Here is a 24518-nt window from a genome sequence, read left to right as displayed (position 1 = left end):
TTTAGCCCATGTTCTCAGCAAGAGCTGTTATCTGGGCATCCATCTTGCTAGAAAAATATTTTTAATTCTTTTTAAAGGAAGAATATCACTATATGGTTCTTTACGAGAGTTGGACTTTGTAGAAGTCTCTAAACAGCAGCAGTTACCAGGGTTTGAGTTGAGAAGATACACTCAAAGAGAGCAGCTGCCCACGTGGTAAATCACCAGAACTAACCATGAAGTACTTTTCCTGACAATGAAATACATTCCGGCATTATATATATATTGATTATTTTGCATTCTTTTCTTTTGTCATGTTTTGTCATACATGTGAGCCACCCAAAATTGGTCTGGAGTTGGATGAAATGAATGAATGAATGAAGTTATAAACATATACATTTGGGTCTAATTTGGCAAAGGTTACTATTCTGAAATAGTACCAATGAAAAAACAGCTGAAAGAAAGAAAACCATGATTTCAATGGGTATGGAAGAACTACAAGCCTAGCCACAGTTCTTAAAAGAGATCAGCGATTCAAAGTACTCTTTTAAAACATCCTGTTCCTAAATTCTAATTTCATACTTCTGTTATTATCTAACACTAGATTTAAAAAGTCTAAGTAATATTAAGTAATGCCAATTGTGATAAGACTGAAATCTGCCCATCGCTGACCATATAAGCCAGCAAAAGTAGTACACTTCTGTTGGCTTTCTCTTGATTCATGCAGCTCCAGGGATGAAGGAGATGGCAATTCTGAATATTGAGAACTATTGCCTTTGGTCAATATGATCTGATGACATCCATTGCTTGCAGTTAATACTGTTATGAACAAAAATTTTGAGGTAAAAATCTGGGAGGAGGTTTTCATATTTTCCCTGGGGTGAGTTTTTCCATATGTATGTTATTCACAGCAACCTTTCATTTACCAGACATTTTCTTTCAGTGGAATTCCAACTTTAGACTTAAACATAGGTAAAGAAAAGGAGCTTTGGAGAATCAATGATTCAGAGAAGTGCTGTTTGTCTCCTTAGTTAGGCGATATTTCCCCACAAACACCCTACACTTCCACCAAGTAGCAAATAAATATGCGCAGGAAATTTTAAGCATCATATTATCTAATAGGAACAAACAACACCAATGTCATTATTGTTGTTTCCTCTCTATTTGAATTTGATTAAGTGACCTTAGTGGCAGGGAAAGAAAAGGAGAAGACACATCCTAATTGTAGAAATGTCTACCTGAAAGTTTATCAAGGTATACCCTCCTTTTATTATTATAAGAGGGTATACACTAGAACAGTATTTCGCACCTGGATCTCCCCCTCCAACCCTCCCCCAACAGACATTTTGAACAGCAGTGATTCCATATTCTCACAAATAACCTTTTTTCTTGCCACCCCTGCCTCTTTAAACAACTGCTATTTCTCTAAAGGATCTGTTCATTTCCTAATGTATCACACCTCCAGATTGTTGCCAGAGAGTGTTAATCAGCACTTTTACTTTTGCTCATTAATAACCTCAACAGGGAATGAGAAGCAAAGCAGCAGTCTTTTGATATTTTCCTCAGATGCAAAACAGAAAAGGAAGGGCGCTCCCAGACAAACAAAAGGGATCTATAATAAAATTATAGAAGGCTTCTTTAAGAGAGCACTGAGGCTATTGATTTTATTTATTGGCAAAAGCCCATCATATTTGATTGCTGCAAGATAGCACAACTTTTACCAAAGTTGGAGCTATGGCTACAATGCCAAGCATTTCCAAACAGCATTTTACATGATAATTTACATGAGGCATATAATGATTTGCGGTGATATGAAGAGTTTCATAGATGGTATCCAAAATGAGACAGGAGCTTAAAAAGACAAGTACTTACAAGTTGTTCCAATCCATCTTTCCACAATATGCCATAATGGATTCAAAGAAGGCAACCCCATCCCATGATTCTTTTTTTTCTCTTTCCCATCTATATCCAACGATGGGAAAACACAGCCCAAAGTAGAGAAAAGGAGCTGTCAATTTTGATAGAAGCCCACATTCTCAATAACATTTAATTTCTGCCCATACACTTCTAAATGTGATATATTCCATAAAGCCAGTATTCCATAGTCCCCCCTCACAGGAACTGTAAAGAATGCCCAAGCATCATTTAAACTCATTAATCTATGCAAGAAGCAACATTAATATATAAAATGCTTCAGTATTTGATAGTATATTGCAGGATTTCTATACTTGCTGTGGTGGAGACGTATTTGATGAGTCCCATCCTTGGATTCTATGAATATATTTTCTATTCTACTCTATCCTTGCCACAAATAAAGAAAGGAACAGGATTTAGTCACATAGAGCAGTGGTCGCCAACCAGTGGGCCGGGGACCACTGGTGGTCCATGAGAAAATTTTGGTGGTCCGCAAAGAATTGTCACCCCCAAAGCACCCCCCAAGCAATTAATCCAGGCTGCACGGGAACACAAGGCTGTGCCGCCAAGATGGCTCACGGGAACACAAGGCTGCGTCACTTGCATTGCGAACAACACGAGGTAGTGAGGGGAGGGGGGAAAGGGAAAAGGGGGAAGGATGGAGGGGGGAACTTGCCCCATTCGCCACGCATGCCACGCCTGACCACTGGGCTGCTTCTTTCCACTTCTTTCTTTTGCTTTTGCCTGCACACAAGGAAAGCAGCAAAAGTCTTTCTTACTCTCCTCCAAACTCCACCAGAAATGAATCTTTGGGACCCTGCAAGGCCTCCTGCTCAAGAGGCTGCGTTGGCAAAGACTCATTTCTGGCAGAATTTGAGGGAGAAAGAAAGACTTCTGCTGCTTCTGCTGCTTTCCTTGCATGAAGCCAAAAGTCTCTCTCTCTCTCTCCCCCCTGAGAACGGAGACAATAAATATCCTGCGATCCCAAATAAAGAATGATCGATTGGTAGGAAAACCGGGTGGGGAATTTTCCTGCAGACTTTTTGGGGGATTTTCCCAGGGTCTCTGATCCGCGGGATTTAAAATTATGAGTTTGGTGGTCCCTGAGGTCCAAAAGGTTGGCGACCCCTGACATAGAATACATGCATTTTTAACATTCACTATTCTGGAAGCAATTTTACAAGAAACAGTTTTCAGAGACAATCTATCTTTCCAACAGATATACCTGAGAAGCAGACAGATGGAGGGGAATACTGCCCACAATCATTCTTTTCAGCCATGTAAATCTCTCTCTATGTGCAACACTGAATAATCATTCAAATCTAAGACATTTTAGCAGGTACAGTTCACACATTCAGTTGCCAGCCATGCAATGTTGAGAAACTAAGTGAAACTATATCAAGCTACGAATGTGCATGTGAGAATTAACTTTTACTTTTTCCCATAAAGGAAAAAGAAGAGATGGAACTTTCAAGAAAAAAAATTGAAGGTATAACAAGTGACACAACTTAGAAAGAAACCATAAAGCTAGGAAGACACAGCAAATTAAACTATTAAAGATACCTGGCATAATACAGAGCTCCAAGGCAAAGTAAGTGGAAAGCAGAAAAAACAACAGCTTTGATAATACTAATTGCTAACTACCCAGTCAAGGAGAAGATACATTTTCCCAAAGAAAACTGCACATCTATCAGAGATATAATAAATAGTAAAAGGGCATTTTAATTACTTTAAAATTCTTTTAGGAGCTATTTATGTGGTCTGTCCAGGGAATCCCTGGCCTCTTTTTCCTACAGAAGATGGAGGAAGGCATGTAAGCAGTAGCTTTGATCCTAAGCAACAGGGTAGAAAACAGTCAATAAACAGCATAGCAGTACTGGGAACTCTAAGAGAAAGTGAAGCACTTCTACCATATCTCCTGCCTCTAAGAAATCTCTGCGATGGATGAAGCACCAGATGACTAGAAGTGGGCAATACTTGTTTCTATCAAAAATAAAAAATAAAAATAAAAAGCAGGAAGTGGGGAACAGAACCCAGAGTATTATCGACTAGTCAATCCATACTAAATTTGCAGATGGGAGAAACATCGAGGAATAGGGAGAGATATAGGGAAGGAACCTTAATTTCCTAGAAAACGGATGCTAATTTTAAGTTAAGATTTGATGGGACAGAAAAGGAGCAGGACCACTGTAACATGGTGCCTCCAACTCTTGCAAGTAGTTTCGCATACACAAACATGGTGAAATGCTTCTGATAAGTTCAACATGATAGTGCAGGAGAAGATAAATACAGTTTATGAAGTTAGGGTAAATAAGCCATGGTACACAGACAACACACAAGTTGTATCCAATTTGCAGCATGCCTAGCACTATTATTTTCTAATAGTGGCAAAATAGCACCAGAACTTGCACCCATTTCTAAGTGATGTAAGAGTGGGAAATTGAGCAGTTTGCCTCTAGGCTGTTCTCTTCCTGACCCCATCATAAAAGAAAAAAGAAAAAAAGCTAAAAGAAATGGTCAATATCATAGCATCACTAGATAACTTGCAGCTGTCTTTCAGAAAGTCAAGTTCACCTACGTGCCCCCAAATATTTAAACTTTACCTGCTCCAGGGTTAAGGCAATGAAATTGTGAAGTTAATCAGAGAGGAACGTCATAAAATTTGAGTTGACATTGATGTAACTTTCAATAAAAGCTATCAATAAAATAAAAGCTATACTGAAGGCTAACAAGATTACAAGCAATTTTTTAATTTTGAATGATAAATTAACAATAGTAAACTTAATACAATTACATTTACATACATTAAAAGCTATTCAATATATATCATAATATTAAATGAACTTCTTCCGCTGCCCAATTCTATCTGAACCAAGTTATCAAGCTATTCATCCATCATCTCCAGGAACTTACATAGTCAATCTATTGAGCAATTCATCTCTTCCTCTTTCCCTTTCTGACAGTGGAAAGAAAGATGCAATACACAAAAATAGCAGATGCAAACAGATAGTGAGAATGAATGAAAACAATCCATAGATATTCCTGTTTCTGATAAGGCAATGACATCTAAAAATTCCCTTATAGCAATCAAAGAATCTGTATTTTGCCCATATGTGGACTGTACTGAAAATTATAATTTTGGAATGTTCCTTTAAATTTGGGGGATGATGGTTCAAATAAAAATAGTTCAGTGAGTAAAAAATTAGCAACTCTAGTGGCCTAGTTTTGTATCTGGAGTGAATTCTGTACATAATGAGGAAACGGACCCTCTCCCCAGAAGGTAGCTCCTGCAATCAGAAATATAAGTCTTCAAAATACCTTTATTTTGCTTTTTAATCAGAAAATTATTTATTTTGGATCCTTTTTGTTATGGGCCAAAACATTTACAAATAACTGGAGCATATTGTGCTAAATAATCATTGAAACCTACAACTGTACAAAATCTTAAAAATCATCCATAGTGCCTCTGTAGCCTGGCATACCTCCTGTCGTGCTAGTTCAAACTACATTTGCAGAGGAAACTATTCTAGAGGAAACTATTCAAATGTCACTCCACCATCACAAATACATTCAAAAAGCTAAATGCCAGCAAACCAATTTTTGCTTTGTAAACATTCCCAGAAAAAGAAGTAATTAAGCTTACAAGTAGAGAAATATCCCAAATAACAGCCAAACAAGACTGCCTTTTTTTTCTCAAAGAAATCTGTGCACCCATCTCAAGATAGGAACACTATATGGATATTAGACTAAGGATCATAGAAACTATACCTGTTCTCTGTACTCTTTTTTATTTTAGTGTCAGTTTCCTCTCTAGAAGGTCGATAGCAATCCATCCATTTGTCAAGAGCAAAAATAAAGCATGTTATTAAGAAAACTGCCAAATGAGGACATCAAGATACCTCCTGACGTTTTAATCTGGGCAAAGACAACACTTGGAGTAGCATAGTCTCCCTTCCTCAAAGTTATTAAGATTATCGATTAGTATCAATATGTCTCAATTAGGCATCTGAAGCAAATCAAGCATAAAGGAAATAGAACCTAATTAAGAGATGCAAACACTACCTACTCTCTTTGTTCAAAGTCTTCTCCTTGGGAGAGAAGTGGGGGACACTTACCTTCATTTCACTCTTATCTCTCCCTTTTAAGGTAAGCCAACATGCTCTCAGACTCTGCACACCACTTTATTTCAATGCCTTGCCATGCAGGTAAGACGATTTCGCACAAAGCCCATGAGATGCAAGTACTATGCAGCCTATTACAACAACACATCCTTCAATCTCATCTGCATTTTTCAGAGGGAACAAAGGCAAAAACAATTCCTGCTTACCAGGACAAAAAAAAAAATGGCTTTCATTGTGAACGTGCCACATACCAAAAGATGAGTTCACAATACAACTTTTATGATAATTAGTGCCCATCATTTAAAAAATCGCAGTCAATGCCCCTATCATCATAATAAATAAATAAAAATAATTAAGGAAGACCCACCATTCATCCCATTGTAGAGACCCCTATGATGGGGTGACTGATCATCTGCAACTTGTCTCCTTAAAGTGCCTTCTCTGCTACCATTGCCCAAATGTTTGAGGTGCTCAGGACTTCCCCCGTAATGCTGCTTGAGATGCTCAGGACTTGTGCCTCTCACTTTTGGGAGGTGTTCTGAGCTTCCGCTCAGAGCATGCTTTTGAAGAAGTTCAGGGCTTCCACTGCTGCTGTGCTTTTGGTGCTCTGGACTGCTCCCAGGCCTATGCTTTTGAAAGAGTTCTGGGCTCCCACTCAACATGTGCTTTGGCAGTGTTTCTGGACTGCTACAACTGTGCTTCTGCTGCTCTGAAGTACCTTTGGTTAAGGTTTTATGATGCTCTGGACTTGGTCCTTTAAGATGCTTCTGGTGGTCAGGACTTCCAGAACTTCGAGGTTTGTGGAGGTGGTCAGGGCTAGCACTCTGGTGCTTTTGATGCTCAGGACTTCCCTCACTCCTTGTTTTCTGAAGGTGCTCAGGACTTGAGCTTGAATGGTGCTTATGGTGATCAGGACTATCAGTGCTCCCAGTACTGGAGGTACTACTCCCATCTCCAACATCCCTTATAAATGTACTTGTGGCATTTAATTGGCAAAGACTGGCTTGACTATCAATTGAATTTCGGCAGCCAGCAACACCACCCTTTTCTTCATCCAACAAGACACAAAGCTCTTTCAGTTCCAAATTTTCCTTCACCACTTCTTCCTGCTTTACTTCCAGTTCCTTCAGCTTTTGCAAATATAAGGCAACCTCTTTATGCATCATGCTGGCACTATACCTCCCAAGCCTCTGCCATTCACGGGATACTTTTTTGCCTTTCTGCCGGTCATCATCCAAGAAGCAACAAAGGTCTCGCAGCTCCTGGTTGTCTTCCTGCAATTTCTGATTAATGTCCTTCAAAACACAAGAGAAGAAAAAACAAATCTAATCAACATTTGCATAAGGTAACACTGTAACAGCAGAAACTTCAAAGGACATCATAAATTAGTTAGCAATGCTGCATTTATTCAAGGCCTATGCAAGATTGCTGAATATTTAGATTCTCAGGCACTATGTCCATTCTTTTTGGAAGTCTTCTTTTCTCTCATGAATTATTTTACTTTCTTTCTAAACCATTATTTCTTTATGTTAGGAATAACATAGGTTACCTAACGTGGTTTGGGTAAAATAATATATATAGACTATGATTGTGAGTTTAAGTGTGTGTCACTTTAAACTGCAAAGCATGTAATTTTGGGTGCGGTTGTAAAACCGCCATAAGAGGGAGCAAGAGAACTTGATTGATTGCTGGTTTACTGGATTGCTTGCAGACGATAATGGATTGATGGTGTGATAACTGCGTGTTCTTTGCTGTTGCTGAAGGAAGAAAGGAGGTTTGAATTCTTTATATCTCTACTGTGAGGAGATATATTACTGGACTGATATTTGTAAGTTTACTGACCTCTTTTTCGACACTGGACTTTGCAACTGAATAATCCCCGGACGGACTGAACTAGTGTATGATATATGGACTGTTTGACTATGCTATAACTATTACTGGAATAAACTATTTAACTAGCACATTGTATCTGTTTTACTGAGTGTAAACTACAACAACGTTTATCTCACATATTTGCCTGCCTGCCTGACTGCCGTGCAGGTTCTGCTAGGGTGTATATCCCTAACACTTGTCTTTCCTAATTTTAGTACAAAGGCAGGGAAGTTATGGTCCTGCAGCCACTACTGTGAAGTACAACTCCCAGCAGTGAAACCAGCATGAACGAACCTGGGATCTATAATGGCATTTGGAGAGCGACTTGTTATTGTATAAATACTAATATTATATATAATAAGAAACACAAGAAACTCTGAACAATGTACAAAAAAAATAAAACAATCAATCAGCCAAGCAATGATCAATTTCTCTAGCACTCATTTCAATCCAATTGACTCTGGCATTTAAGCATCTAAAATCGTTACTGTTAACAAGTATTAAAATATTTTAAGACTATAAAAATAGCTAAAACAAGAATGATAGACAAAGGATGTTAATAGTAATACAGCCACCTCATTAGGTTCACCCATCCCCTGAGGTTCCCAAGCCTTGCTATAACCAAGTCTTAAAGGACCTGCAAAGGTTTAGTAGTGCCATCCTCACCTGGGAAAAGTAGATTCCACTATACAGGGGCCACAGCAGAAATGCCTGCCACCTAGGACCCACAAAATGCAGCACGCTAGATGACAAAACCTATAACATGCCTATTCTGTTGGATCAGATGGGACAGGTGAATGAAATCAGGGAAAGGCAGTCCCGCAAATAACCCAGTGCCATGCCATGTAGGATTTTAAAGATCAACACCGGTACCTTGAATTGGACCTGGAAACAAGCTGGTAACCAGTGCAGCAAAAATTAGCTAACAGGCTGCAAGTTCTATCTTTTTTAAAAATATATATAACATTTTCCCCTATAGGCTTATACTGTATATTAGCAACAAATGTTTTAATGTATGAGCAACTGTGTGTGAGAGAGAGAGATTCCAAATTTTCTAAAAGGGAAAATTCTAAAACGTGCTATAAAAATAATTTCCTCCCAAGGAAAACGTGTGGATTTTTTTTTTTTTTTTTTTGCAGAAATCATTATATATATTATAATTACATTTAGATGAATATGCTCATTTTCTCGTTCTATTGTGTTCCGGAATCAAAGAAATAAAAACTTAAGTGTAGGATATGCAGACAGCATAATATTATACAATATAATCTAGAGAGAGCCATACTGTTGGTGATTAAGGCACCAGGCTAGAAATTGGGAAACTATGAGTTCTGAATTAGACACAAAGCCAACTGGGTGAGTTTGAACCAGTAGCTTTCTGTCTAACTATAGGTAAAAGACTATAGCAAGCCATTTTTGAAATATTCCTGAGAAAACTGCAGGGAATTTTCCAGGCAATCAATATTGACTCAAAGGCACCACCCACCCACCCCCAAAATACCACATTTAAACTGAAAATATGTTTTCTTACAGTGGAAGAACAAATTTCTATGTGAGGATAAATCTGTAATATAAGCTTACTATTTAGTTTCTCACCAAAAGTGATCTTTATCCCAATGATGTCCACAACATAGTAGAAGAGATACTCTACAAAATCAGGAGTGTCAAACTCAATTTCATTGAGGGCCATATCAGAGTTATGTTTGACCTTGGGGAGCTAGGATGGAACGGTCAGAGTGGACATGACCATCACTCGTGTTGGGGGTGCCTATGGAGGCCCAAGCGTTTTGCCAGCAAAAACAGGCTCCCAAGCTTCATTTTCGGCTGCGACGGCCTCCTGTAACCCTCTGCCAGTGAAAACGGAGCTCAGGAGGGCCACACGCAGCCCTCCCAAGCTCCGTTTTCACTGGCAGAGGCACTGTGGGCCTGTCCTTCGCTGTTTCCAGGGTGGCCCCACAGGCCAGATCCGGTCCCCAGGCCTTGAGTTTGATAATCCTGTACTAAATCTACCTATTCCTTCAATGTATTCCATAAGACTCTTAAAAAGCATATGTGTGGAGGGGGGAAGAGGCAGGGCAGGGAGGGGGAGGGAGGGAGAGGGGGAGGGAGGGAGGGAGAGAGAGAGAAAGAGAATAGAACATGTAGCAGCAGACTGATCTCAGGATAAAAATCTAGAGGTCTCAAAGTTCTACTTGAAGTTCTCTGGATTTACACACCCTAGTTCTGTCTTAGTTTATCTTTTGGGTAGTAATTGCTACTATCATTTAATTTCCAGAGGGCCCTTCATCTCGTGTCTTCCTTAACTCCAACATTTAAGACAGAGAGGGCCCCATAGCAAACAGGCAGCATTAAAACAAACAGAACTTTTTTATTTATAGAAAAAAAAAATTCCAATGGAAAATATACGGCAAAAGATAACCTTCTGACAGACCCAGTGGTGATATTCAGCCGGTTCGCACCAGATTGGGTGAACCAGTAGCAAGAATTTGGCATGGGTCCCCGAACTGGTAGTAACTTCTGGCTGGCCACGCCCCTGACCTGGTCACCCTCCTCCCACCTGACGTTTGCCTAAGGTATTTCTTTCTTTTTTCCCCTCCCAACAATCAGCTGTACATAGATCAGCTGTGCCGGGATTCCCCTTGCTGAGGCCCAGGAAGGCAAAAATGGCTCAGCACTCCCCATTTTTTGCCTTCCTGAGCTTCAGAGGAGTCTTAGGGGAACAAAAACGCCCCTCCCAGAGGCTCTTCTGAGGCCAGGAAGCTCCCAAAACGGAGCGGGGTGCAGTGCTGCGTGCCCCTCCCATGATCTGTTTTTATTTCTTCCTGAGTCTCAGAGGAGCTTTAGGGGAGCAAAAACACCCCCCTAGAGGCTCCTCTGAGGCTCAGAAGGGCCAAAAAATGGGTGGGGGCTGCAAAAAAGCAAAAAAAAGCACACCCACCCAGTCACATGGCCACGCCCACCAAGCCATGCCCACAGAACCAGTAGTAAAAAAATTTGAATCCCACCACTGGACAGATCTGATGTCAGATGCGGGCCACTTTCCAGTTTACCGGTCATTCTGATGTGCACATAAAAATACTATCAGTGATCCTTGTACAGAATAGTTGCCAGAGTCAATGCAGCATTAGCTATTACATAAAGAAAAAAGAAACTTGGTACTTAACTACTTAACTTTTTCCTATTCCTCTGGAGAACTCTTGAACAGATGTTATCTCAATGCAATTTGTTGGAAAATCCTTCTTTCTGTGAAGTCCAACTTTAACCAGAATTTAGAGAAGAATCTTAGTGCTCTTTTTCTCCCCAAAACTTTGGTACATATTTTCCTCTTTTTTCTGACTGCACTTTCCAAAAGAACAAAAAAAGAGGGACTGGGGAAATCTCATTTTGCTACACACCAAAGTTAGCATCTCTCCCTCAAGAAAATGTTGGGTCAAACCTTTGAGGCAGCAACTTGCTGTCTGGCACTAGAGACTGGCAGGAAGACTGCAAGGAGGAGGAACTGTAGATTACCCATTCAGTACTGCATTTAAAACTAGAAACCATAAGGCTGGGATATCTGCTTAGAATGGCATTTACTTTGCCAGATGGTAACAGAGATGAGATTCTACAAGTAGTCCACATTTTACAACCATTTATTTAGCAAGTTACAATGGTAAAGTGACTTACAACTGATCCTTGCATTTTGCAGACTGCAGCATTCCTGCAGTCATGCGATCAAAACCTGGGCATTTGACAACCAGCATGCCTCTTATGATGATTGCAGTATCCCAGGGTTACGTAACTATCATCTGCAACCTTCCCACATAGCTTGTTACAAGCAAAGTCAATGAAGGAAGCCAGATACATTTAATGACTGCGTAATTAACAACCATGGTGAATCGCTTAACTACCATGGCAAAAAAGTATAAAATTGGTCACAATTTATTTAATGACCACCTCACTTGGAAAGAGAAGATTTAGTCTGAACTGTGGCTGTAGGTAGATGACTACTGTATGAGACAATTCTTGGATGTAGTTTCAGAGAGACCTCTAAATTTAAATTTTAATATTACAGAGGAAAATGTTATGTTTACAGAACAATCATTTTAACTATATTATATGAAGACTATTTAACTATATGAAGGAGGAAATCCAAGTGATAAAAGTAACTATCAGAAATAAGAGGCAGAGATCATATTGAGAAATTGCTTGCAAGCCCTCAAACATGAAGTAGGCTCTAAGCCAATAGTGGCTAAACTTTTTGGGCTCCTGTGCCAAAAATTGTGCATGCATTAGCACGCGCGCACTCACGTGCCAGCACCCAGAATGCAATGCCCGCCCCCCCCATGCCCCCTGCACATGCACACGCAATCCCGACCTCCGACCTCTGACCCCCTGACCTGCACTGTGCCTCACAGCTGATTTTTCAGCTGGTTTGAGGCCTTTTTTGGCCTCCCAGAGGCTTGGAAAAAGCCTCTGCAAGGCTTTTCAGGCCGAATAATAGGGAGATAAGAGAGAGATAAGGAGGAGATAAACAGAGGAGTCATGGGCTGAAATGCATATGGAATGTAAACAACATTTTTGGTAAAACCATAACAGAGTTGACCAGGATAGATTTACCTTGAATCTATAGGTAGGGTAAAGAAAAATAGAGACTTCAGATAAAGACATGAGCACTGATTAGAGTGGGCTGTAATGAGTCCTATTAAACCACTCAATAAAAATCAGAAAGCACATTGGTTCATAAAGTTTATGGCCTCTATTATCTATATGCTATAGTCCAGTATGTGAAATTTTTAAAGATGAGGTTGAATTTCTTGTAGAGGAAGACTAAAATATTTAATGGGTATAGTAACAGAGGCCTGGTGAGATGACTTCAATAAGTAGAAAGTAGCAATCTAAGTACACCATTTGTTCAAAAGAAATGGAAGGCACAGAAGGGCGTAGGAAGTGCACTCTTTGCTAAAAGTATCCATATCTGATGAGAAATCCAAATGGAACTTGAAGATACTCTAGAAATAATCTGGGTTGAAATAAATGGAGTGACAAATAAAAGTAAAAAAACTGTTGATGGTGAATACTGCCTACCTGATTAAGGGGTAAATTATGATCTCCAATAAGCTGCAGCTCTTTCAGAGGCATATAACAATAGTGATGGCGGAGGAGGCAACCATTCCGTTGGTAGACAAATTTTGTGAAATAATCTTTCCAAAAATTGTAAACAAATGTTGCTGACAATTTTCTCCCTCCAGAAAGTGGAAGAAAGCATAAAAGGTTTAGCTATTCTTTCCTTGTTATTAACCAACAGAGAAAATGTACAAGAGAACTGGTGACAACAGGAACTCTAGGAGAAGAGGACTAAGAATCAGTGAAGATGGATCACCTGATCCTGAGCATAATGGATCACTGCATAACAGTTTTGCAGTCAGACTAAGGTTTGTCAATAAAGTCACTGAAAACTCATTTGAGAGAAATAAGGAACTAAAGTTAAATCCAACTGCCTATCTTCAGGAAGAAAAATCTGTGTAGATTTCCCATCTTCCCCATATAAGAGGTATTTAATTTTCCTTCCAGCTGTGAAGTTGATAAAAATCTCAATCTTTTTCTTCCTCCCTCTTCAGTACAATAGTAGGTATTAAGAGAACAGAAAATAGAATTGGGATCAATTCCCTCTTTCATTGTTCCTTCTGAAGTTTATACCATGGCTGGTCTTGAAAGTAAAAAGAAACCGGGAAGAAGGCTGGGGAGAAAATTGATTTTTTTAAAAAGATAAAAGATGGTTTCTCTTTTATTCCTAAGACTTATTTCTGGTGTTAAATAAATATTTTTGCTTTAGTGGGTAGGATTATTTTCTAAATACACATAGCATCAGCTTTATAGGGACATGCAAGCTATTTTCTGTACTAAAGGAGGAATTTAACCTGCAAGCTATTTTCTGTATTGAAGGAAGAATTTAACCTTACCATCATTGCTTCAGTCTGCTGAAAACTTGGATGGTACTATTTTCATGATGTCCTCTTAGCACTCATAGGTAATTTGTCCCATTTCAAAATAAAACAGAAGCCTCTTCTCAAGGAACGCCTATTTCTATGCATCCTATAGTTCCACACATTCCTCCTAACAAAAGTTGAATATTACATGCAAAGATGTGGTGGCATCATTCCTATTTTTTCCCTAAGGATTTGATATACACCCATACTTCAGTATATATAGTCTTCCAGATGTGTTAAGCCAGGGGTCCCCAATCACCGGTCCGTGGAACAAGTCCTACCGGGCCGCTGGCTTGCTGGGCGCCGCCATCTTTTGAAAGTGCTTCCGGTGAGCTTTCCGGTAGAAAGCTCACCGAAGCACGTGGCTTCCGGTGAGCTTTTCCGGTAGAAAGCTCACCGGAAGCACGTTTTCATCAAAAAAAAGATGGCGGCGCCCAGCTAATGCCGGTACCGGGCCGCGCCATAAAAAAGGTTGGGGATACCGGGCCACGGAGTAAAAAAGGTTGGGGATCACTGTGTTAAGCTACATAGTATTTAGTCAGTATTCTAAATCTATCATATCTGGAAGACATCTGGTTGGGGAAAGCTACTTATCCAGGTTTTTTTATATGTTATGCAAAACATACTTTTTTTCCAAGCAGAATAAAAATGAAGCATTTTTCTCTTTTTTTTTTCTATTTATCTTTCAGCTCAATTTTCCCTTCTTGAATTGCTTTTTCACTTTCCATTAGTTTTCTCACCCCAACTTCCAATTAAAAACATGCCCAAAACAGGTGTTTGTGAGATAGGAAATAAGGGGTGGGGGGTTAGCTTTTCTTTCTCAGCCTTTTTCCTTTATTTAGCTACACATTTCATAGCTTAATATTTTTAGATTAAGAAAAAAGCAAAGGAATGGAAGTCAATACGTATTTGGACTTTCTGTGATCAATAGATCACAGTGATCAATATGAGTCTCAGTGGCGCAGTGGTTAGAGTGCAGTACTGCAGCCTATTTCTACTGACTGTCAGCTAGCTGTCTGCAATTTGACAGTTCAAATCCCCCTAGGCTCATGGTTGACTCAGCCTTCCATTCTTCTGAGGTGGGTAAAATGAGGACCCAAAATTGTTGGGGGCAATATGCTGACTCTCTAAACAGCTTAGAGAGGGCTGGAAAGCGTTGTAAAGCAGTATATAAGTCTAAGTGCTATTGCTAATTCTTAGACTTAGAGAGAAATGATGGATATATGGTTGAATCAATGGATGGGCGGGCGGGCAGACAAGCAGACAATAGATAGATAGATAGATGATCTATGATAGAAAATGGGCATGTGGATGTGTGGATGGATGGACAGAGAGACAGACACCTAGAAAAAAATCAGCTTTTTCTCCCTGATTCTTTTTATTGGATTAAAACTAAATAATCTGCCTCTCATAAACCCATCTGAAGCTGGGAGTCAGTGTAACGATATGAAAAAAAAAGAGACTTTTTTCCAAACTTTTCAAGTTATGACATAAATTAGGCATGCTAAGGTCTAAACAGCAGCACAGAAGGTGTATTATAAAAGAGGAAAGAGCCACAGCTCAGGAGCAGAATGCAGTTCTATTCATTCTCTGATATATTATAGTGTGGCTGAAAGACTTCCAGCTGAAGCCCGGAAAGGCTTTCTCCATCAAGAGTCTATTCTTAAAGGTCTGCATACAGAGGATCAGCCAGATCTGTACTTACTTGCATTTGATTTTGCCCCCAGGTGACCACAGGCAGGAAATTTTTACTAAAAGTTGTGACAGTGGCATTTTGTTACTTTCTTTTTTAAAAAAAAAAAAAGATTCTGACTTGGAGGTATGAAAGCATGATGTGAAGAAAGCTTTTAAAATTGATGTCCTATTCACTTTGGGGGATGTATTTATAACAAGCTTTATCAGCAGAAAAGCTAACCCTTTACCAAGTTCACAATCTTTCCCAAATTACTCATTTATTACTAAATACAATTACATAGTATAAGTCACAGGGAGAGCCTAGGTGGATATTCTCAAAGAACAATATGAAATTACTGGAGTTTATTAGTATTATTACTACTAAAAGTAATTACATTCTGTACTTCTTCCAAATGGGCCAATATGGCAAGCGTAAATTCCCTGACCCCATTTAATTTTCATGTATAAAATCTATAAAATAGGTTAGGCAAAAAAGGAAATTGGCCCTGAAATGGGATGTGGGAAAGACCTTGGGGGACTGAGCAAAGGGAACAATCGGATGAAAAACAATAAAGCCCGCAACTGGATGGTGAGACATCAAGGGACGCAAAAAAAAAACCTTCTCTATTCTCAAAGAACTGTGCTATCTGCAGAGCATTTGGAAGAAATTTTGCTGCAACACTAGAAGCAAGGAGATGACGAGATGACCAAATTGCAGAATACCAACGTATAACTAACACAACAGCTGAGGCAGAACTTGCCCCAACCCATGGCAGCGCCACAACCTGTAGAGCCCAGACAAGGCTTCTGTCTTCCTATGGAAGTATGCTGGAGAACTCTGGAGAGGACTAGGGTCAGTTCCATACATTCCCAACTCAACATGACCTATTTATGGCAGGCAGGCCAGTGGCGTTCAGCTGCATGATCCAGTTAAAAGTTGGGCACAAGAGATGTTCTCATTCCCTTCTTCTAAATCAGGGGTGTCAAACTCAATTTCATTCAGTCTGCATCAGGGTTGTGTTTGATCTGGGGGGTAGGGTGGCCATGGCCAGCTCGACTGTACTCAAGGCTCTGTTTTCAGCTGCGATGGCCTTCTGCAGCCTTCTGCCAGCAAAAACAGAGCTCAGGGAGGCCACGCCTGGGCTCCATTTTTGGTCACAATGACCTCCTGCAGCCCTCTGCCAGCGAAAACAGAGCCTCCCCGAGCTGTTTTTGCTGGCAGAGGGCTACAGCAGGCCATTGCAGCCGAAAACAGAGCCCTCAAGCTCCATTTTCACTGGTAGAGGCACCATGGGCCGGTCCTTTGCTGTTTCCAGGGTGGCCCCACAGGCCAGATCTAAGCATTCCGTGGGCCATTCCTTGGGCCTTGAGTTTGACATTGCTACTCTAAATGACAACAGTGTCACTTTACAAGTAGTGCAAGTTTACCTACCACCAACATCTCAAATACAGGTAGCCTGTCTTTTACAGTAATAAGTCATGAGGGTGACAAACCAGATTTTACAAACTTTTTTTGTGATGATCATTAAGCAAACAGTGCAGTCCTCAAATAAATCCATTGTTTTCTATAGGGAAAATTTCTATGGAAAAGATGAGTTAAATGCCTGTTTGGGCAAAAACATTGCAGATTTTGGTCACGCTGACTGTGAAATATTGCAAACAGCCATAAATAATGTTCTGGTTGCCAAGTACCCAAAATGTAGATACAGAACTTGGAAGAGTGTGGAATTTTGGAACCCAGTCATAAGTACCTCTTGGAAGGTCCATTATAACTTATAAGAAGTTATAGAACAAGGAAGGATTTACTTTATGTATATGTTTGGGGAAGAAGAGGCAGCTGTCTTACAACAAAGACCTCTGCAGAGTGACAATTAGAGACCATTATCCACTCCTACTTATCCCAGATCTATTATACCAGCTACAGAAGGCTCACATCTGTACAAAAGTAGACTTGAGAAGTGCTTACAACATAATAAAAATAAAAGGAGGACATGAGTATTTAATTCATAAGCAAATTCAAATACATAGAGATGCCTTTCAGATTGGTTAATTGTGGAGCTTTCCTAGACTCATAAATAACGTATTTGCAAACATTTTAGGTAAGTATGTGATGGCATACTTAGTTGACATATTTCTTAAGATCCTTCCTCTCATGTCACATGTATCAGAACCATACTGTAAAAAATATGGAATAAGGTTTTTTGTCAAACTAGAGAAGTGTGCATTTGATCTACCTCAACTAAAGTATCTGGGCAACAGAATTTCCACAGAAAGCATACAGAAGGATCTAGCAAAGATAATCTATGTTATCATGTTGTGTGCACATACACACACACATCATGTAATATGAAAGAGGTACAATGCTTTCTGGACTTTACTAATTTCTACAGGAAATTCATCCCAAATTTTGCTGACCATGTAAAACCACTGTCTCAGCTCTTAAAAGACCAACAATTCTTCTGGTCAACCCAAGAGCAGGTAGCATTTCAAGAATTAAAACAAACCATTGCTTCTCGGTCTTCAGCTACTCTGACCCTTTGTAATGAAGAGAGATGCTTCAGATGTGGTCATAGAAGCAATTGTGATCCATATGGAAAAAGAAGGGGCGAGAAGAGAGATTTAATTTAGTGTGCCTTTTACTCCAGAATTCTCCTGCCCAGCATAAAGGAACTATGATATTTTCCAGAAGGAGTTCCTGGCAATAAAAAATGTTGTCCAATAATGACTTACTGGAAGTCATTACTGGACTTAACTAAAGTCCATTCAGATCAAAAGAATTTAGAAGTCTTCCAAGAAACTAGACTCACAATTTATTGGCCTTGTCCCAGTGATTAAGCAAATAAACCAAGTAGCATTTCAGTTGCAACTGCCAGCATCAATGAAGACTTCACCCTATATTCCATCAATCTTTGCAAGTAAAAGAGGCATCTTGCTGGACTCTGCTATACAGGAAGGAACAGTATGAGGTGAAAGCAGTGCTAGACTGTAGGTGCTAGACTGTAAACAAAAAGGAAAATGGGTCAAATATTTGATACACTGAAAAAGCTACCTGAATTGGAAAGGTCATGGAGACAGCAAGAGACATGCACTCCTCCTTTCAAAACAAAATAAAATAAATCCATGCTTGCCAACTACCAGACTTGCAGAGTTTGGCACTGACCAAAATGAACAGAAGGGATTCTTGCATAGGGTAGAGGGTGCCTTGGGGGTAGCAATGGGAAATGAGGCAGGCAATGTACACAGACATGAGAGGGAAAGCCCAACAAATTCCCAATGGAGGGACAGCTCTACTGGTACACCTGATTTAGGGGATGCCTCATGTGTTCTTGGAGAGTTACCAGCAGATGAGAGGAGCCACACAAGCTACATTCTGTTTTCACAGCACCACTATCTGTCTCCCTGGAGACTCAGGAGGGGAGGATGATATGAAGGGGAAAATGATGTAACAGTATGTGGAAAGACCTTGGGAGATTGGGCAGAAAGGTGCTGCCAGGGAAGTGTCAGGTAAGAGATAACATAGTCTGCAACTGGGGAGTGGGTAGCACTAGAGGCTCAGAAGAGATTCTCCTTAGTTTCTTGGGCTATAAAGAAGATAGGTAGAGAATTGTACTTACAGATTTGCAAGATCCTGTCAATGTAATTTTACAAGCTTTGCTAGCTGAGGAATTCTGGGAGTTGAAGTCCACAGGTCTTAAAGTTGCCAAGGTTAGAGACCCTGAATTAGATCATCTAATGCAGGTGTCCTGGCTGCTTAGACTTGTGGTTCAACTCCCAGCCAGCTTTGCTGAGGAATTCTGGGAGTTGAAGTCCACAAGTCTTAAAGTTGCCAAGGTTGGACACCCCTGATCTAATGCAACTAATGCAATTAATTCTATAAGGATAATTAGCTCACCTGGCTGGGATTCTTACCTGGTTTATCACACATGGTCGACAAGCCACTTAATGATCCATCACTCCCTATATTCAACTGAACAACCTCCTCTAGTTGATTGGAAGGCATTTCTCTATTTGATCCTGTGAAATTGCTACCCACTGAGATAGGTAACATCACATTTCCGAGGAAGTTTATTTTCAAGCGTAGGTCACTTACTGCGTTAAAACACCTCTTCAACTGGCTGTACTGAAAATGCTCCAAGAGTTTAGGGAAAGGCCTCTCCTTCCCTGGAGGAGGCAAAGGCAAGCCACTTACCACATGGCCAATTCTTATAGAAAAGATTGCTAAGCTGCCTTGGGGAAAAAAAAAAACCTTTACATATTTTAATACCTCCCATTTCACAATTTTTGCTTACTAATAATTAATACAACCTCTTGACCTTTAAGGAATCAGACCATTTTCAAAAGAGGAAGGAAGATAGGTCTCATTCCCATGTAGTTTACCAATTTCATTTCAACCACAAAAAATAATGTAGATATACAAAGGGGGGAAAACTCCCTGAAACAAATCTCAGCTCCTGATGACTTCCCAGACATATCCTTTTGCTACAGGATCCTTCTTGATTCAAGGTTATTCCACGTGTAATACATTGGTATTCTCCCAACTAAGAATTAACCAGATCAGGCCTATCTTACCTTTCCTAAAATTGGTTTGGTACTTACCCACCATAGACTAAAATGAAAATACTTCCTTGAGTCAAGCTTCGACTTCTGTACTTTTTGCACCAATTTCAGAAAACTCTTGCTGCTGCTTTTGCAACTTCACCGCCTAGCCTATAGCCTTGAGATTTCCCTGTGAACTCCCTTCCAAATATTAATCATCTACAATCCTGCTTAACTTTTTCAAACCAGCCAAGATCAGCCAAAGGTACTTAAAGAGTACTGTCTCTATTACAGACTTTTAGGGAGCTGTTTAAAGCTATTTCTCGGTTAGTCTTTTATAGCATGGTTTATCTATCCTGACACTCAGGAAGATAGCGAGGACAGGATTAATATTGCTTTAACAATGGCTGCAAAGTGTTAGAAGCCTTTATAAATCAGTGCTGCAGAAATGGTCTAAAACAAAATCCAGCTAGGTGTGTATTGGTGAGGACTGTTGAGGGGGTAGTTATGATCAGGTCAAGTACCTTCTCCTACTGGACTGGCCTTTCCAGATTCAGGACTACCTACCAGCAATCGCTGTATAAAAGACTCAGGAGATAAGGCAGCACTCAGGGAGGGTATTATTAAAGAGCTGCCTCCTGTTCTTCCCACAGGGCCTTTTACAACAACTTTCCAGTTGGAAGGACCCTTCATTATTTGAATTACATTACTTAAAACAGCCAAGAATATTTCTCTGCTATTTGTAAGCTGCTTCAGAAGACAGTATCCTGGAAGGCATGATATAAACAATCGTCAGCAACTCAGTAAACTATTCCACTCTGCCTGGTTGCAAACAGGGTACCTTTTCAAGCTATGCTGTCTAAATATTTTTGGATGGGATAAGCTACAAATTGAAACTAGCACTTTACACCAACAGAAATACTTTACTTAGTACATACTGTAACAATCTCAATGTTAAGCATTTCACTGTGTAACACAGACACATACATACATACATACATAAAAATATTGTCTTTTATTTTGATTTTAGGTTTATCATGTTTTTATGTTTTTAGGATGTAAACCTCCAGGAAGCATCTTTTTAATCTGGCAGTATACAATTACAGTAAACCAAATGAATAAAACTAGGTATAGGTTTGAAAGCAAGATCCACTCCACTCCTTACACTGATCAAGCAATGGAATATCTGCATGTATACTCAACACATAATAATTAAAATGTATGTTTAGCAGACTATGCTGGGAAATTCTGAGAGTTGAAGTCTACGCATCTTAAAGTGCTGCTGAGATTGAGAAACTATGAACTAAAATGTACCTTGCAAACAGACAAGGGACCTTCTGATATTATGTCTCTTATCTGAGTCGGGATCCGAAGAAATATTTTCTCGCAAGGGCATAATAACAATGGTGGGTTATTTTCACAACCTTAGGTGTGAGAGAAGAAGACACCCTATGAGGCTAAATCAACAGGGAAGTTCTCCTGAACAATATTCACTAACTTATGATCTGACTTTGTGTAGGGATAGGCAGTTTGTGGGACCCACTTGTTTTTTATCACAGCAAGAAAGATGCAGCTTCCAAAATTCAACATTCAGATGTTACAAAGGGCTTTCAGCAATTTTTCCTAACCTAGTCCTGTGGCTATTATTCTAACATGCTGCCTAGGAATTCTATTTTATTTATTTTATTTAATTTGCCAATTGATTAGCTAATTAGTCCCAATGTTACCTGGTTGAGAACTTAAGAAAAAAAAAGAATAAGGTAGGACAGGGGGGGGGGGGGGGGCGGGGGGGGGTTTTCCCCCTTTCGCCTTGGGGGGTTTTGGGTTCCCTGAGCCGGGGGAAATCCGGGGGGAGAAAAACAAACTTAATTCTAGGCATTTGTTTTGAGGACCAGAACAAAAGCACACACAACAATCTTTCACAACAAAATCTCTCTCTAGTTTGCCCATCCCTACCATTTTTCATTATACATGGTCCTGGATTTTCTGCAAGGGGCTACACAGCTGCATAGTGATTTGCAAGGATCAGAAGATCTTCTCACCCTGCCTTTGCTTTTTCCCTTCCTCCCATTTTCCTCTCCTGCAAGCATCCTTTTACCTTAAGTCCCCGGATCTCGCCCAGGTGGAGCTGCAGGCGGCGGTTGACCTCCCGGATGAGGTTGCTGTGATCCAGCATGGCACTCACTTTCTCTGACTCAGCTTTACGAAGGCTACGAATGAGATCTTCTTTGCTCCATTTCAGCAGGTCCTCATCAGACACCTTAGAGAGGTCTTCAGCCAGCCCTGCCCCACAACTCTCTGATGCTGCTGGGGTTCCAGCTCCACTGGAAGCCGCCACTTTGGACATTTTGGTGGGCAAAGTTTCTTCCTGATGTCACAGCAAGAAAGATGCAGCTTCCAAGTGCCCTGGGGGGGAAATCCTCAAGCTTGCTCAGAGCACCTCTGCAGGTGAAATGAGGCAAGAGTACCCTTGAAGTCTCTTCTTTAAGCAGGACCTGTCCCTCAATCCCCCAGGGTCCTTAAATAACCCCTTTCCTCGACCAAAACAATTGCTCCTGTGTGCCAGGTAGGCAACTGAGTCTGCAGGAGATTCAAACAGCTTTCAGAATCCAGCAACAAGAGCTTTTGTGTAAAGAGAAATGGCAGCCCTTCCTTCCCCCAAAGTTTCTTCTGCCAGTTCTTGTTCAGAAGAAAGGAGAGTCTCCCAAGATGGAGTGGAGCATTCTGAGGTCAACAAAACCCTTCGCTTTCACTCCTGGATATCTTTCCCAGGTGGAGGCAAGCGAGGCAGGCTAAGCAGAGAGGGGAGGAGAGTTCCGGTAGTTTTACAGCCCAGCGACAATCTTCAGCCTTAGTTCAACGTGGAATTCTGTCGGTTCACAGAGGCACCTTCGGGCAAAGTGGTCTTCCTTCAGAGGACCGGGGAGGCGGCGTCCTTCTTCGTGGACGAACAGCCACGCGTACACTCAAGTGACTGGGGCAAAGGATAGAAATTGACATCGGAGCTTGTAAAAAGCGGCATTCGAGTCACCCTCCAGAAGACCAGTCACCCTCCAGAAGACCCTGGAAAACGGAGATGGGGCCCCCTCACAGGCGTCCAGCCAAATACAATGGGAACGGTAGCTTCCTTGCCCCACGAAGCGCCCGTCGCAAAACAGGTTCCATTGGCGGTGGTACTTGTATTTTCCCCAGAGAACAAGGCGCGCCTTTCTCGCTTGGAGAAGGCAGGGCAGCCGGGACGATTTGAGAACAAGAGCCCGGAAAGGAGGAGAGGAGAGAGTAAAGTACAGTACAACTGTCTGGACGACGCACCCAGGGCGAGCACACACACCGAGAGCGACGGGCGGGCTGGGGCGGGGCAGAGGGGCAAATAAAGTGCCCTCACCAAACCTCCGGGATAAAAGGACTGGGTGGATCCCGGAGCAGAGGCAGAGAAGTGCGTGGTTGGGTTGGTGCAGACAGCCCCCGGCGCCCCACCGCCCAAGGGGAAAAAAAAAAACCTCTCACAAAACCTTCCACCACTTCAGCAGCAGCAGCAGCAGCAGCAGCAGCTCAGGAATAACGGGGCATCCCTCGGACGCCTTTTCTCAACTGGGCTCATCCCTCGCAACCATCCTCCGCCTCGGGAGGAAAGCCTCCTACCGTTCTTCCACTTGTTCCTCTGCACGGCGCCTTGCCTCGCCCCTGCAAGCCCGTTACCGACGGCTCGTTTCAGTGGCGTCGGGAGCTGTTGCTGAAACCGACGCTTCCCCCAACTGTCCAGAGCGTGCATCGGGGTCTACGCTGGCCCCGCACCCGCAGCGCGGACGGCATGGCTCACTTTGCAAAAGGCGAGTGGAGCGAGCGCCAGGAGGCTGCCGCTTTTCACCCGGGAGGCGGCGGCCCACGTGCGAGCCTGGAGGGAGGGAATAAACCGGTAGCTCGGAGCAGCTCGACGGCGCCACCTCCCGGCGACCGCTGGTATATTTTAAACCCGGGATGCTTAATAACCCCCCAATGCAACGTTACATAAAGAGGTCGGTCGAGATTGACGTTCAGGGCGGCGGGGAGTCTGTGGTTTTCCTCTGCAGAATGAGTAGGAGGACGTGCCGCAAACCCGGCTTGCAATGCTGCGAAGTCAGTGAAGTAATGCAAATCTCCCCCGGAGGATGAAATAAGGCTTTGAAACTCCCTCTCAAAATGACCGAATATGGCAGCTTTTCATAACACCCGAACTTGAAGCCGATGCTATTCCCCGCCAATTATTCTGGCACTCCAAGCAATGATGTCATTGTTTTGCCTTGGAAGAAGGAAAGAAAGAAAAGTCCTGAAGTTGCGCTCTCCTGCCTTCGATCTTTTGTGCCTTGGAAGTTTTTCCACAGGCGGTTCGTTGCCGTCTCTGCTAAATTTCCCTGCAAAGGTGCAAGGCGCTGCTGTTGCGTTAAATGCCTTATTGCTCCAGCAAGGTTTTATG

At 41.3% G+C, this 24518-nt stretch overlaps 1 protein-coding gene across 4 annotated transcripts in view; it reads right to left on the bottom strand.

Moving 5' to 3' along the window:
* CCDC85A (coiled-coil domain containing 85A) overlaps positions 1-23903 on the bottom strand; it is a 141316-nt gene extending 117413 nt beyond the window's left edge. For all 4 annotated transcript variants that reach the window (XM_026676724.2, XM_026676725.2, XM_026676723.2 and 1 more), the window contains exons 1-2: positions 22164-23903; positions 6382-7309 (exon numbers count right to left, since the gene is read on the bottom strand). In XM_026676724.2, coding sequence (XP_026532509.1) covers positions 6382-7309; positions 22164-22412 — 1177 coding nt within the window. In that variant the 5' untranslated portion in view covers positions 22413-23903. The remainder of the gene's footprint in view (positions 1-6381; positions 7310-22163) is intronic.
* Positions 23904-24518: the final 615 nt, after the last annotated feature.

This window comes from Notechis scutatus, chromosome 1, assembly GCF_049901735.1.
Source record: "Notechis scutatus isolate UNSWTSFEM ecotype Mainland chromosome 1, rNotScu1.2, whole genome shotgun sequence".
NCBI lineage: Eukaryota > Metazoa > Chordata > Lepidosauria > Squamata > Elapidae > Notechis > Notechis scutatus.
Note: the sequence above shows the minus strand (reverse complement) of the source record. Positions and strands in the feature narration are given on the sequence as shown.